General features: G+C 34.3%; 2 protein-coding genes and 1 pseudogene across 3 annotated transcripts; 2 read left to right on the top strand and 1 right to left on the bottom strand.

Annotated features, from left to right (window-relative positions):
* Positions 1-373: 373 nt before the first annotated feature.
* On the bottom strand, positions 374-7,058 carry LOC102601396 (protein QUIRKY-like; annotated as a pseudogene).
* A 195-nt stretch (positions 7,059-7,253) lies between these two features.
* Positions 7,254-9,072, top strand: LOC107061050 (putative late blight resistance protein homolog R1B-23). Its single transcript, XM_015309783.1, has 2 exons — positions 7,254-7,353; positions 8,136-9,072. Exon 2 carries the CDS (start codon positions 8,329-8,331, stop codon positions 8,995-8,997), a length of 669 nt encoding a protein of 222 aa, XP_015165269.1. The 5' UTR covers positions 7,254-7,353; positions 8,136-8,328; the 3' UTR covers positions 8,998-9,072.
* Positions 9,073-9,074: 2 nt separating this feature from the next.
* Positions 9,075-12,676, top strand: LOC102604747 (putative late blight resistance protein homolog R1B-23). 2 transcript variants are annotated; one of them, XR_001473726.1, is made up of 4 exons: positions 9,075-10,760; positions 10,844-11,955; positions 12,104-12,273; positions 12,442-12,676. XR_001473726.1 is itself a non-coding variant. In XM_015309780.1 (3 exons), exons 1-3 carry the CDS (start codon positions 9,196-9,198, stop codon positions 12,453-12,455), a joined length of 2,691 nt encoding a protein of 896 aa, XP_015165266.1. In that variant the 5' UTR covers positions 9,075-9,195; the 3' UTR covers positions 12,456-12,676. The 2 variants fall into 2 exon arrangements, 1 of the variants encoding a protein (XP_015165266.1); XM_015309780.1 differs by lacking the exon at positions 12,104-12,273.
* The last annotated feature ends 1,696 nt before the right edge of the window (positions 12,677-14,372 follow it).

Genomic DNA, 14,372 nt, shown 5'->3' with positions numbered 1-14,372 from the left:
GTATGAGAAACAAATTATCCATATGTTAATTTTCGTATAATTTATATGATGTTTCATAGGTAGATAAATTATAACTTCGTATAATTTAAAGACTAACTTTTGACTCATAAGTTAAAAATTATAACTTGTGATTTTTTTAACATTTTACCTTAAAATTAAGTGCTTATAAGCACTTTAATAGTTTACCTAAATTAACACTTCAAAAGTCATGTATAAGAACAATGTTAAATAAAATGTATTAGTAATGCTTGCATCAATTATACATAGATTATTTTTATGCATTGTTTTGGTTTGATGCATTAAAAATTTACAAAGATATGTTTCACTATTATGATGGAAAAGATGTAAAAGAAAAAAAAGATTTTGAGGGGCAATTGAGTGATTAAACATGCTAATGCATGCATTAAAACGATTGCATTGCGAATATTTAGAAATCCATGGTATTAGTAATACACAGTTATACATAGATTAGAAAAGAGTAGCAAACAAAGTAGTAGTAATAGACAAGGGTAATGCATGCATTATTTTTCTAAATAACGACAACTAAAGGCGAGAATGGATAATAAGTAGCAAGTAGAGGTCATAGCATAGAGTCTATTCTGGCAGGCAATCTTGTGAAGAAATTGAGTGGAGCAGATGGTAGGTTGTGATGGAACCATGGATGTCTTAACACATAAAATCCAGTGACAAGAATCACAACTCGAAAACCCATGAAATAGAGAACAATGACAGCAATCAAGCAGGAAATAACAAACAGTTTGGTCGCTCTAGGGTCTCTCCATGACAGCAAAGAGTCCAGCCTCTCCAGTTGATTAGCTATGTCACCAGCCACGTTCTGAATACTTCCAGCAATACTTTTCAAACGGTCATACCTTATCCGAACAATATCAGTTGGACGTAAAGTAGGGAAAGTATCAAACTCCTCGTCCAGTTCATCAGGATGAACATCATCAGCACAAGAAAGACGAATGTCCATGAAGGGAGGATGCCTAGGCCTATATCTATAGTTCCAAACTACGATTAAGGAGAGCGAGAGGAAAATGGTAGGCAGAATACACTCCGGATATAGAACTAGTATCAAATACAAGACATGGATCACAAGAGTCGTAATGGGATTTTTCCAATTGCAAATTTGATCAAACCATTTCCAAATAGCAATTAATCCACCTAAAAACATCCATAATTCTTAAAAAGTTGGCTCTGATTTTCCTCATACTCCACATGTCAGACTTGACATCTAACATATACTCCACTATCTCTTTCCTCAAAGGCGGCTCAGCACGACTCAACCACATAGAGACCATCTGACTAGCCTGACGCCTCAATTTGTCCATCTTAGTTTGTCTGTCATTCCAACTACCTTCAACAATTAGTGGATGAATATAGTGCATCTTGGGTAACAGCGGCTGAGAGAACAAATGCATCATATTCATTAACGATGAGAAAGTAAACCTAACTGCCAAGTGAATTTCGCCCATCTTCTTTACCCCAGTAGATTCAAAGACCAATAGCGGATAAGAATTTGTGTAGACACAATCTGTCTCGAGAGCTGAAAGACGGATCCTGACCTTTCCAATCCTCGAGTCCCTAGCCCGGCCTCCAGGTTTATCTCCTCCATGTAGATGACAATTATCAAATACACCAATGGTTATGACAGTGCAGGGATCAAATACTTCCCAAGTGTATTGCTCGTTCCACCTGGGAGCAAGGCTATCTATAATTGTCCTTGTTCGGGCCCACTTGTGCCCATATTTGACAACACAATAGGCATTTGTCGAAACCCTCCCATCCTTTGTTTTCATCGGCGGTAGTCCCTGAGCATTCAGAATACCCAATTCTAGGACACCAATGCTGGATTTCTTCAACTGTTTTGCAGTTGGTCTAATATCACCACTGTAGTTTGTTGGTTCATAAAGAACATGGTAGCCTCCTTCTAAAACTAGGCTCATGTGAATCCTGCTTGCAAAGTTTGTTTCCTTCTCCTTTTCTCCCTCAACAATAACATGCTTTTCAAGATTATACCACTTGCTGTTCATAGGTCTGTGGTCCAACCTCCTCTCAATGTACTGCAAATGAATAAGACATTTTCCAAGTATTACATCTTTGTTTGGTGCAACTCTATCTTCCACGCTCAAAATCAATGGCTCCTCAAATGGTTCTGCTGCTACAAAAATCAAATCCTCATTCCACATGGGATTAATAGTCTTGCTCCTGGAAACTTTGGTTATCAATTCCTGATTTCCGAGGATGGCCTTCACGTAAACTTCTGGAAACCTACTTCTGTCACTGGAAATTAAGTCCTGAGCCTCAATCACATTAACTCTAAGGTACCACAGCTTTGGTGAGAGGTAAACCTTAGACCTTATATTCGCAAGAGCATCAGCACCACTGACAGTGGCTGCATCCGAATGCCAAGATTCTGCAAAGGCTTCATCAGCTCGAGTACCCATCCAAACAGTCATCATCAACTCTCCGTTAACTTTGCTACGACTTCCGTCCTCCAATCTATACCACAGCGGAACAAAAGGACTATCCGGGGGGACCCTTTTAGGGATCTCATTCAAATCAAACATAACACGACCAACAGAATCATCCTTATCTTTCACGTTCACCTCAAGAACGGAAACCTGAGTCTGATCCATTGGAAATGCAAACACCTGCTTCCATTCAGGATTCGTTTTCTTCACAAAATGACGAGTTGTACCACTATAGTTTCCCAGCCTAACCTCAACGTAAGGATTAAGATCCTTCCCAGGTAAATATTTCGCCTTCACCACCCGGACATAAAGATACTGCATTTGCTCAACCAAATCACAGAGCCAAGTAAGCATATCACCAGTAATCTTCCCTTCTACTTCTCCACCACAATTTAGCCAAATGTCCAACAGATAACAAAAAAAATCCTAAATAATATCTCTGAGGAACAACTCAAAACTACACTAATACTCAAGAAACTTCATATATAACACAATCCAAGTTTGTTTTATCCTAATTCTAACTTAAGGTTTAAAAAGAACCTCATGAAGGATAACCCCAAACTGCCAAAATCATTCACAATCTCAGATCTGGTTCAGCTGAATGCTTCACCCTGCAAAACATTTTTTAAGCTTAAAAAACCATATTTATACAAATAAGATATAGCAAGTACAATGAATAAAGTTTATCAACAAACTCAAAGGTGGTCAGGTGAACACCCTTCACCGAAAAATTATATCGTGTATATAAGTATAAATTGTTAAATATCACACTTTGCGAACAGTTTTGGGCTAAAATCATCCTTGAAGTATAACCCAAACTTAGTATACATCCTTATACTATAATTATGAACAAAAACATCTTTTAACTATACCAAACTTGACAACAAACATCCTTCTGTTAATTTTTGTTAAAAACCTAAGAGCTGAAATTAAAAAAATGTGTCACTGACAATACTAAGTTGCCTTGTCTTCAAGTTGGAAATACAAAACAACAAAAATATACTTAGGACCTGTTTAGAAGGACACCCTGGTAATTGGATTTGGTGTAATTGAATGTAATTACATTGTCTGTCCTGTTTGGTTGGACAGGTAATTAGTAGGTCAATAGGTAATGGGTGTAATTGGTAGGGTAATTACACTCTACAATTCACAAGCAGAGGTTGTGAAGTGTAATTACCAGCTGATTACTTTTTTAAAAAAAAATTTATTTCTATTTTTATTTTTTTGTTTTAATTTTTTTACTTCTATTATTTTAAGTTTTTATTTTATTATTATTCTAAAAAAAATTGAAAATTTATTTTTTATTTTATATTATTATATTTCATTTTCTTCTTGTTCTCAACCTTACTTTACATGATTTTATGCATTTTTTTCGTATTATCTATTTATTTATGCCATGCTTATTTTCTCATTAGCATAATTTTATTAGTATTCTAATTTTTAAATTAAAATAGAATTTATTGTTAAGTAAGGTTAAAGACTTACGTTTTCTTTTTTAAGAAAAAAATAAAAATAAATATATTTATGCATGCTATGTTCAAATTTGCTATAAGAGTATCATGTTAAATTTTTTGTTTTGAATTTATAACTTATGTTATATTTTCAGTTTCATTTGTTTTAGTAATATTGAATTCATATTGCACGTCATTTTTTAATTAAACTTGATAGATTATCTTTTTGTCAAACATTTAATAATTTATGACATTTTATTTATATATTAATCTTTTTTATCAAACATGCATTTCACGATGTTCGTAGAAACTTCATACTTGTAGTTTCTACGATCAATTCAATTGAAATATATTAATTTGAAAAAAATAAATCAATTATTTTTTCATAATATAGGTTAAAGAATATATGTTTTATATCTTAATTATTTAATTTAATGTCATTTATAAAGTTTCTTATTTGTCTAGTATCAATTTTTAAATAATTAATTTTTTATTTTTTAAAAATTTAATATAATTTTATGATTGCAATTGTCCATCCAAACAGAACATGCGTAATTACACTGTGGCATCCAAACAGGACATGTTACCATATATTGTGGCAACCAAACAAGTCAGTGTAATTACTAGACAGTGTAATTAATAGGATGGTAATTACTACCCTAGTAATTACACCAATTTCAATTACCAGGTGGCTTTCCAAACAAACCCTTAGTAAAACAACACCAAAACCAACTGAGGCACACAAAGACAAGTTATAGAAACCAGCCCTAGCTTCAGTTATTCTTGAAAACAACTTATTTGGTTGCTAAAGTTTAGAAGGACAGAAAATTTTGTTTTTGAAGCCAAAAGCTCTGCTAAATATGGAAGATGATCCGGTGGGAATTGAGAGGAAATCAATTCGATAGAATATGGAGATTTTGGGAAGTCACATATTTTTATTTCAACTTTTCGTTTTTTAACAAAAGTTAACACAAGGATGGTTATTGCAAAGTTTTGGGTAGGTAAAATTGTGAAATTAGGTATTAGACTTAACTCACACCTCAAAAACTAACAAAAGTTAACAGAAAGATGGTTATTGTAAAGTTTTGGATAGTTAAAATTGAAGTTTACAGAAGGATGGTTATTGCAAAGTTTTGGATAGTTAAAATTGTGAAATTAGGTCTCAGACTTAACTCACACCCCAAAAGGAGGAGGATTGCACAAGTTGCGTGGGCAATTTTGGACAATTTTGTTTTCGGGAAAATTGTATAAAATAAAAAACTATTAATTTAAATTAAATGTTGTAACCAAAGTTTGATTTAATTGTAACCCGTAGCAAACAGTTGTCATTCGCCTCTCTCCTTAGATTTCTCGCTCGCCAGTCTCTCCCTCGCCTCTCTCACTTTATACAAACACAAATGTATAAATTGCGTTTGTGTTTGTATAAAGCGAGAGAAAACTACATATACAAATACATATATTTTCGTCTTATACACTTCTAATTATACAAATACAGATCTTCCTCAGTGCAGTTCTCTTCTGCCTTTCTCTCTTTCTCGCTTTTGTATAAAGCGAGAGAGAGAGATTTGATAAACAAATGTGTTTTATTTCGATTCAATTGTATACAAATTCAAATTTTATGCAGATATGCAAACACATAGAATTGAATTGAGAGGCTGCCAACGATTTATACAAACGAGAGGCTGCCAGCGATTTATACAAATGAGAGGATGCCAATGATACAAATCTGATGCTTCATAGCACTCTATAGCTACAACTTACAAATATAATTTTTATATTTGCTAATCCTAAAATTTACTCTTTTTTATTATTTTTTTGGGCCCCAACATAAGGTGAGATGGGTCCTGCTCTGATATCATGTGAAATTAGGTTTTAGGCCTAACTCACACCTTAAAAGTTAGCTCAGAGGAAGCAAGATTGACCAAGCCTTATAAGTAGTTCATCCATCTCATTAACCACAAATGTGAGACTTTTTGCTTTTAACAAAAATATGTTTTTTTGATTCGCAATTATAGTATAGGGATTTATCCTAAGTTTGGGCTATAATTCAAGAGTGATTTTAGCTTAAAAGTCCCCTTAACAACAAGGTGGTACATCCCAGTGGTTAAAGGCTCTACGGAAATGCCCAGACGTAGTGTGAGCGTTAAATTACTTTCTAAATAATAGTTAATAAATTCGTTATTTTTGAAATAATTCAAATTTCAATGAATTTGACTTTGACTTTGACTTTCCATTTCTTTTCATTAAAAATTTAAAATAAAACTTATACATAATTATTTAATTTAAAGTTAATAAGCAACTTCTAAAAAAATTCTATATCATTGCTAAAATTGAATAAAAGAAGACCTCGTTTGATTCTGCTTCCTTTTTCATGTTTCGTTGTTATTGTTGTTTTCATCAAGGTCGATGAAAGCTTGAAATGTAAAAATGATTTCATTTTAAGTTGAATTTACTCCTACTCCCTCCTTTTATTTTTCTGCTATTTTGTTCACTTTATATCAAATTAAACAAAAACATTATACAATTTGATTTTCAAAATTTTGGTACGTTTATTCATACAAAAATATTATTATTACGCAGTGTGAATTTAAAATTTTTAGTGCACCCATTCATCAAAAAAAAAAATTGCTTATGTTATTTTTGAACATGCTTCATGAAATTTCTAATTCCCCACTTAGCCAACTCAATCAAAAAATACCCTTCTCCCATACCATAAAAAGAGGGAAAAAATAATTAAAACTTGCTAATCTCAAGATTATAGCTCAACAAATACCAAGAACGTCAAAAAAAAAAAAGATTTTTCAAAAAGATATTTATAAGTAACTTATAAATTCGAAACTAAAAATTATAAATCGGTAACACTTAACTTTTGACCCTTTTTTTGGGGTGTGTTGTCAGCCTTAAAGCTTTTTGCGTTTACAAATACTTCTAAAACTTAAAAGAAAAAAAAGAAGAAGCTAAATATCACTTAAAATAAGCTAATTCATATACACTTGTTTAATTTTTCTACATGAAATAAATAAATATTAATTAAGAGAAATGAATATACCTTGAAGGAGGGTTCATGGGAGGTGAGTGCAAGATGGTATTTTTGCTGATAAGTTTCTAAAGATTGGAATTTTGAGTAGAAAATAACAATTAGGTTTTGGTTGCTTTTTGGTATCAAAGTGAGGGAGAATGGTTAAGAGAGAGAGAAAAAAAGTGAAGAGACAACGAAAAATTATATGATGGGTTTAACATGGTAGGTGAGGGATTATTTTTTAATAAAAAATGTGTGTGCCTAGAAATAAGTTATAAATAATTTTTTAGAGATAAAAAACCATCCTTACCAACGGATCACTTATAGTTTCAGATCTATACCAATGCTCTATCACAAATTCTCCCAACTGGCGGCGGCAATCCGGTGGCAAATCGATGGTGGACTGGTAATTTATGATTTCATTATGTATTATTGAGATGCGAAATTTTTTGAATAAGTATCCTACATCTAATTAAAGTGATGATTTGGAGTTGAATAATTAAAATTTAATTACAAACAAATAAGACTATTAAACATAAAAGCAGTAGTTCATTTTTTCCTAATTTTGGATATAAGAAAAATAGAAAATCATAATTTTGGATATTCTAGAGTCTTTTAGTGAAAGATAAAAAGTTCAAGTATTTCTGAGTCTTAGCACTTTTAGTTATGTGATTATAGAAAGATTTTAATTATGAGATAGATTTGATATGACGGGGAAATTCTTCAAATAAGATAGGTAAAACGCTCTCTTCGAAAGATACATACACTACATCAAAAATTATATTTAGCAACAATTAGATAATGGTAATAGTTTAATTGCCGCTACATAGATATAGTTTTAGACACTCTTTGTAAATGTATCTAAAGCCTATAGCGACATTAGATCTAATAATAATTAACTAATGTGAGTAAAGACTTTAACACTCTTTATTAATGTGTATATTCCGTTAAAAGTAGTTGTTTTTTTTACAGTGATACTTGTACTGCTTCTACCTCTCAAGGACTTACTAATATGTATATTTATTGCGGCTAAAAGTTATTTTTTGTTGTATTGATACTTGTACTGCTTCTGCCTCTCAAGGACTTTATGCATTGAACTTCCTTTATATCTTTAGTATAAACAACTATCTGTTGGTTGCAATCAGTATGAAAGCATCTGAGTTGCTCTCTCCTTCTTCCTCTTTGCAGAAGCATCACAGATTCTTTTAGTCACCAACTCACTGAGAGAAGAGATGAATTGGGAAAATTCGCAACGACTTTTCAATATTGTAACCATCCCTAAAATTTCGATAGACAAAACTCCAGCTCTTCACACTGGAACGCGAATTCCACAAAATTTTCATTAGCTTGCAGAGATTCACAGATGAACCTAACATGCTAGATGTCAACTCAGAAAGTCCAAACTCTGTTTGAAGATGCTGCATTTATCCTTTCTCCACTGTACCTAACTGACAACTTTGATGTCTGTGCCTCTGAGGTGCAAAACAAGATTTTGTTGATCAAGAAGGAAATAAGTGCCAAATACTCCTTTCCTAAAATATCATTACAACTTTCAGCCAAGTTTGTTAGTGATATCATCCATTCTGTGCTAGAGAATATTGGTGGTCTAGTGAAGATTCATGATCCATATTCACCTCTTTATGTTCCCGAAACAGTAGTGGAACATATAGAAGATGTTTCAATGGAATTGAATTTGCTGCTAAATTTCGTCTACTTTGTTTCAGAGAGGTTCCTAGAGAATCAGAGCCAACATCATATTATTTTCTTCACTCATGTTTTAGCTGTGTCTGTCCACACATCGATGCTTCTCTGGTTGTATTTACCGGACTTGGATCCTGAGCAAATGAATGTTATGCTTTCTGATTTCTTGCGAATGAGGATTAAGCCGATTCAACCATGCATCTGCAAGATCTATCTTGATGTCTTGCTATCATTAAAGTCGACAATACAATCAGGATGGTATCCCAACATCCGAAATGAGGATGCAGTTGACAGCGAAGGGGGATTTTTGGAGTACCATCCTACACAATATGGTGGAGGTACCAACTAATAGTAACTCTAGTCAGAGAGTTGCTTTGAAGGATCACTTGGAAATCCTTCAAAAGATGCTCAACCTTTTTGAGAGCCAATATCTTCCGTGTGCCAATAAAAGATCTTGAATTTCTCTTCGAGATATAGAGATTTGTGGTTATTGATTGTTGGACTTCTGGTATACTCATTATATGAAGATGAGGAGGAGAAGGAAGACATGGCACCAGGAGGAGTGAACATCCCACAATTTCTTGATTTGTCAAGCAACATTCAACGTCTAAGCATAGACATCTACCTCACCATTCGGAAGGCGTTCCAATCTAATTTGCCTAGGATTCATGGACTAGGCTATGTTGATTGCCATTTAAACAACCTGAAGAAGTTCCAAATCCTCCACTCAGATTCACTAGCTTCTGTCATGGACAAACTTCAATCAATTCAGAAGGAATTTGAGAGCTTGCAACCTTTTCTACAGGCTGTTGCAGAAGAGCGACACAATGACCTCGACGAAATTCAACATTGTGCTACACAATTGATTGGCAAAGCACATGAGGTAGAATACATAGTTGATGCTTGTATAAGGGAAGAAGCTCCTGTCTGGTGCCTCGAGCATTGGATCATACATATCATGGAGGAGATTACTCTTATCAGAGAAGAGGTAGCAGAGATCCGTGAAAAGAAAATGGATTTGGTAGCATTGAACACTGTCCCAGTTCATACATCAAATTTGGCAAGGTCTCCAATGATGAATGAAGAAATTATTGGTTTTGAGGATGTCATAGAAAAGTTAAGAGACCAACTAATAAAAGGCAAGAAAGGGCGCGATGTTATGTCAGTTGTTGGTATGCCAGGTCTAGGCAAGACAACTTTGGCCTACAGACTCTACTATGACAAGTCAGTCGCTTCGCACTTTGAAATTCGTGCACAGTGTTGTGTGTCTCAAGTATATTCACGTAAGGACTTGTTAATAGCAATTTTACGTGATGCTATCAGTGAGAACTTTGAGTGTAGAGAAAAACAAGCTGATGAATTAGCTGATCTTCTTCGCAAAACTTTATTTTCCAAAAGATATCTCATCCTTGTTGATGATGTGTGGGAAACTAGTGTGTGGGATGATCTAAGAGGTTCTTTCCGTGATTCCAATAACGGAAGTAGAATTATTCTAACAACGCGGGATCATGAAGTTGCCATGTACACTAAAATTCGAAGTGATCCCCTTCTGCTTCGTATGTTTAACAGTGATGAAAGTTGGGAGTTACTCCGAAAAAAAGTGTTTGGTGAAGAAAGTTGCTCTCCACTCCTAACAGAAATTGGGCAACAAATAGCAAATAAGTGTGGTCAACTGCCTCTTTCAGTTGTTTTGGTGGCTGGTATTCTGGCTGAGATGGAGAAGAAAGTAGAATGTTGGGAACAATTGGCCAACAATTTAGGTCCTCACATTCACAAAGACTCAAGGACCGTTATAGAACAAAGTTATCAGATTTTACCCTATCGTTTGAGGCCTTGCTTTCTTTACTTTGGAGCACTTTTAGAGGATAGTGTGATTAGTGTTCCAAAGTTAACACAGTTGTGGATCTCAGAAGGATTCGTAAAAAGTTGTGAAGGCAAGAGATTGGAGGATATAGCAGAAGGCTATTTGGAAAATCTTATTGGAAGAAATCTAGTGATGGGAACCAAGAGGAGTTCTCGTGGTAAGATCAAAGCATGTCACATTCATGACCTATTGCATGATTTCTGCAAGGAGAGAGCAAAGGACGATATGCGTCTCCTATGGCAAAAATGGTAATATACCAATCATTGCTACTCTTTTCACTTATATTGACATTTAATCATATAATTTTACTAATTTCTGTATATATTTGCAGGGATCAAAATGCCAATCCGTCTTCTCGCCTTTCTGGTCACAAGCAACTAGCTCATCGCATGTGCATTTATGGTGAAGGGTATCGTGCTGGAGATTGGAGCTCGTGCTTGTCACATGTTGTCTCTATAATTTTGCATAACAATCGTCTTTCAGTTGGCCTCGACTCGCACATTTTCCACAGCTTCAAGTTTCTAAAAGTGTTAGATATGGAGTTCACTAGAATTAGTTCTTTCTCATTTGATCTAGTCTACCTCAGGTATTTTGCTGCAGAAACGTCTCGCTTTTCAAACAAAGCCGGTTGTCGGGAACTTGAAACTCTGAAATTCAAATCTCTCAGTGAAATGTCACTACCCATTACACTCTGGGAGATGGATAAATTGAGACATGTGGATATTTCCGATTGCAGCTTCACCAGTGAAATTTCAAGAGAATTGATTGAGAACTCCAAAGACCTTCATGATCTGCAAACTCTATCCACTCCGTGTTTTTCTTGTGCACAGGAAGCGGAATTGATTTTGAGAAAAACACCTAATCTTCTGGAACTGAGATGCAAAGTCAAGGGTGTTGATTACTTTCAGCGCTATGTATTGAACTTTCCAGCACGGATTGAAACGCTCAAGATTCATCTTAGCTACACACCTGACACTAAAACAATCCCCTTCCGCATCTCCGCGCCAACTCTCACAAACTTGACACTGAAGAACTTTTACCTATATCATCAGCATTTATCAGAAATTGGTTCACTTCAGAACCTTCAAGTGCTCAGTCTGAAAGGTATTTCCTTTAAAACTTATAAATGGGAAGTGCGCAATGACGAGTTCCCTCAGCTCAGAGTCTTGAAATTACATGCTGGAAAAGTTCACTTTGAAAATTGGTCTGTCGCGGATGATGCCTTTCCTAACCTTGAACGCTTGGTTTTGAGGGATTGCAAATTTCTTAAGGAGATCCCTTCTTGGTTTGGAGAAATCTCTTCTCTGAAGTCCATTGAGGTAAGGAATTGCAATAAAAATGTTGACAAGTCAGCCAGTGATATCAGGGAAACACAAGTTGAAGATTACCAGAATTCCAAGTTCGAGGTCTTTATCACCAGAGAGAATAACAAGTCAGATTCAGGTACGCAACTCATAAAATTTAACTATGACCATTCTAAAACTCTGTGAATTCATTTCTTCTGTTACTCTAACTTCCTTTTTTAAAGGTAAAATTCTTGAAATAGCACCAAGGTTTGAAATACTATTGTGCACCTCGACTAATTCTATAGGTACCTACTACCTCTAACCGCACATGTACTAGATAACTGATGATCAAAAGAAATCAACTAGTGACTTCAGAAGAGACCCATGAGGTCTCAAGTTCAAATCCAGTAGAGGCAAAAACACTATGCGATGATGGGGAGAGTTACCAGGTACCTATGTTGGTGGGAGAAAGCAGGTACCCCTAGAATTACTCAAAAGTGCGCACAAGCTAGCCCAAATACCATGGTTAATTATACCAAAAAAAAAAAAATCATTGTGCTCTTACTTTCTGTTTGGGTATGTTATTGTAGTAGTACAACATTTTTGAGCAATTAACTCATTGGAACCTTTTCTTTTTTAACAGATTATGAAGACTAGAGTTGTATCAGGAGCTGTTTAGAAGATCAGTATGTACTTTTTTTAGAAGCTTAATTAAGAAATCATGTACTTTTGGTCTTGAATGTATTGAGTAACATTGAATCCATGTTGGACTATAGTTATTATATGAGCTATTTATAATATTTCTAAATTTCTTTTTCTTCTTACGTTAGTCCATTTACACTCATCTTTCATGCTATGGAGGAAGAACTTTGACGTAACCGGTAAAGTTGTTGTCATGTAACTAGAAGGTCATGTACGAGTTCGACATGTGGAAAATACCTCTCGCAGAGAGTTTAGTGCATTAGGCTACCCTAATTTTGTACTCGTTTTGTATTCCTTCCAATGCCTGCTACTCAAACCCTCTATCCTATCTCGGGGTCACGTCAAGTAGATTCCACTTTAGAGATAAGTTTTTTATCTTAATCGATCAAAATAGATTAAGACCGTCAAAAGTTACTTAGTCTCATTCGAGAATTTAATCTCCTTAGTGTGACAAAGAGCCCATTCAATAGCATTTGTGCCAGCTTGAAAGGACGTACTACCATGATATCTAATGCTCTCTCAATGTCAATAGGGACTCAACAACTTTTGGTAAAATATAATAAAAGTAACGTCGATAAGGATTCAACGACTTTTTGGTGAAATAAAATATATAAAAGTAAAGTAACTACTTCCTAAAATTATCCAATTTGTAGACCACAAGTTACCTTTGTCTATGAACCTTTTTTGTTAACTTTAATGAGTAATTCATTTGTTTATTTCCCTCTTGTTATTAAAGCTAAAGAAGTCTGGCAATAATTTATACAACATTTGGTATGGTAGAAAAAAAAGTTATTTATATATAAAATTAATACAAGATTTGGTTGACAATTTAGTAACCCACAATCCACATAACTAATATTATGAGTGAACCTATATATTATTTTATGCATGATAGAAGGTGGAATAACTAATACATGAAAAACTAATTCCATATAAAATAATGGCTTAAGTCATCAGTGGCCCCTTAAAGTTGTCCGCATAATTCACTTAGACACCTCATCTAAGGCTTGTATCTATTGAACACCTCTACCATTCTGAATTTGAACCATTTGAACATTTTTTTGAGAATAAGCCAAAAGTAGAAAATGTGTGAAATACACTCGCGCTGACATGTCAATTTGACTAATTATATACTGACATGTGTAATTTTTTAATCCAAAAAATTATTTAAACATTATATTAAAAGTAAAAAAAAAAGGAAATTATTTTAAAGTTAAAAAAAAATGAAAAAAAACTTGAACTTAAACCACCCCACTTCCCCTGCTATCCACTGAAGCCCAACTCACATTTCCCTCTACAATACCACCCCGTTAATGGCGACCCTCCCTCTCCCTGTACAGTGCCATCTCCAACACGACAAATCTTCTTTTCCATTAGCCTATTTTTCAATTATAACTTTCTTCTTCGTCTCGTTTTAGGTAGAGAAAGATGGGGAAAAAAATCTCGCCGGAAAATTAATAAGTTCCGATTGTCATTGTCGGAAAAAATGGAGTTATTTCGATTTTTTTGTGTTTCATAAGAACATCCTTACATTCTGCCAATATACATCAATTTAAAGTCAAAACAACACATTCAGGACAAATCAAAAAACTTCAATAAAAATTTGACCAAAGCAAATAATAAATAAAAATTTAACACCAAATTACTAAATTAACAGCAAAGAGACAGACCCAAAACTTAAAGCACTTTACAAATTAAACATGATGAAAATGACGGTGATAATGGTGGAATGGTGGTCAGCCAATCCTAATATGGAGGACAACGGAGGAAGGGATGCCAAAGAAGATGAAGAAGAAATAATATTTTTTTTCCAAAAAAAAAACGCTCAATTTAAAACCTTTCACGCGCCTAAAGGGTGTGAATCACAAACAA

The sequence above is a fragment of the Solanum tuberosum genome, unplaced genomic scaffold (genome assembly GCF_000226075.1).
Source record: "Solanum tuberosum cultivar DM 1-3 516 R44 unplaced genomic scaffold, SolTub_3.0 scf00114, whole genome shotgun sequence".
NCBI lineage: Eukaryota > Viridiplantae > Streptophyta > Magnoliopsida > Solanales > Solanaceae > Solanum > Solanum tuberosum.
Note: the sequence above shows the minus strand (reverse complement) of the source record. Positions and strands in the feature narration are given on the sequence as shown.

Coding starts and splice junctions, on each gene's coding strand:
- LOC107061050 (XM_015309783.1), top strand. CDS start 8,329: ATGTCAACTCAGAAAGTCCAAACTCTGTTTGAAGATGCTGCATTTATC.
- LOC102604747 (XM_015309780.1), top strand. CDS start 9,196: ATGGCACCAGGAGGAGTGAACATCCCACAATTTCTTGATTTGTCAAGC. Junction 10,761..10,843: donor CGTCTCCTATGGCAAAAATG/GTAATATACCAA, acceptor ATATATTTGCAG/GGATCAAAATGCCAATCCGT.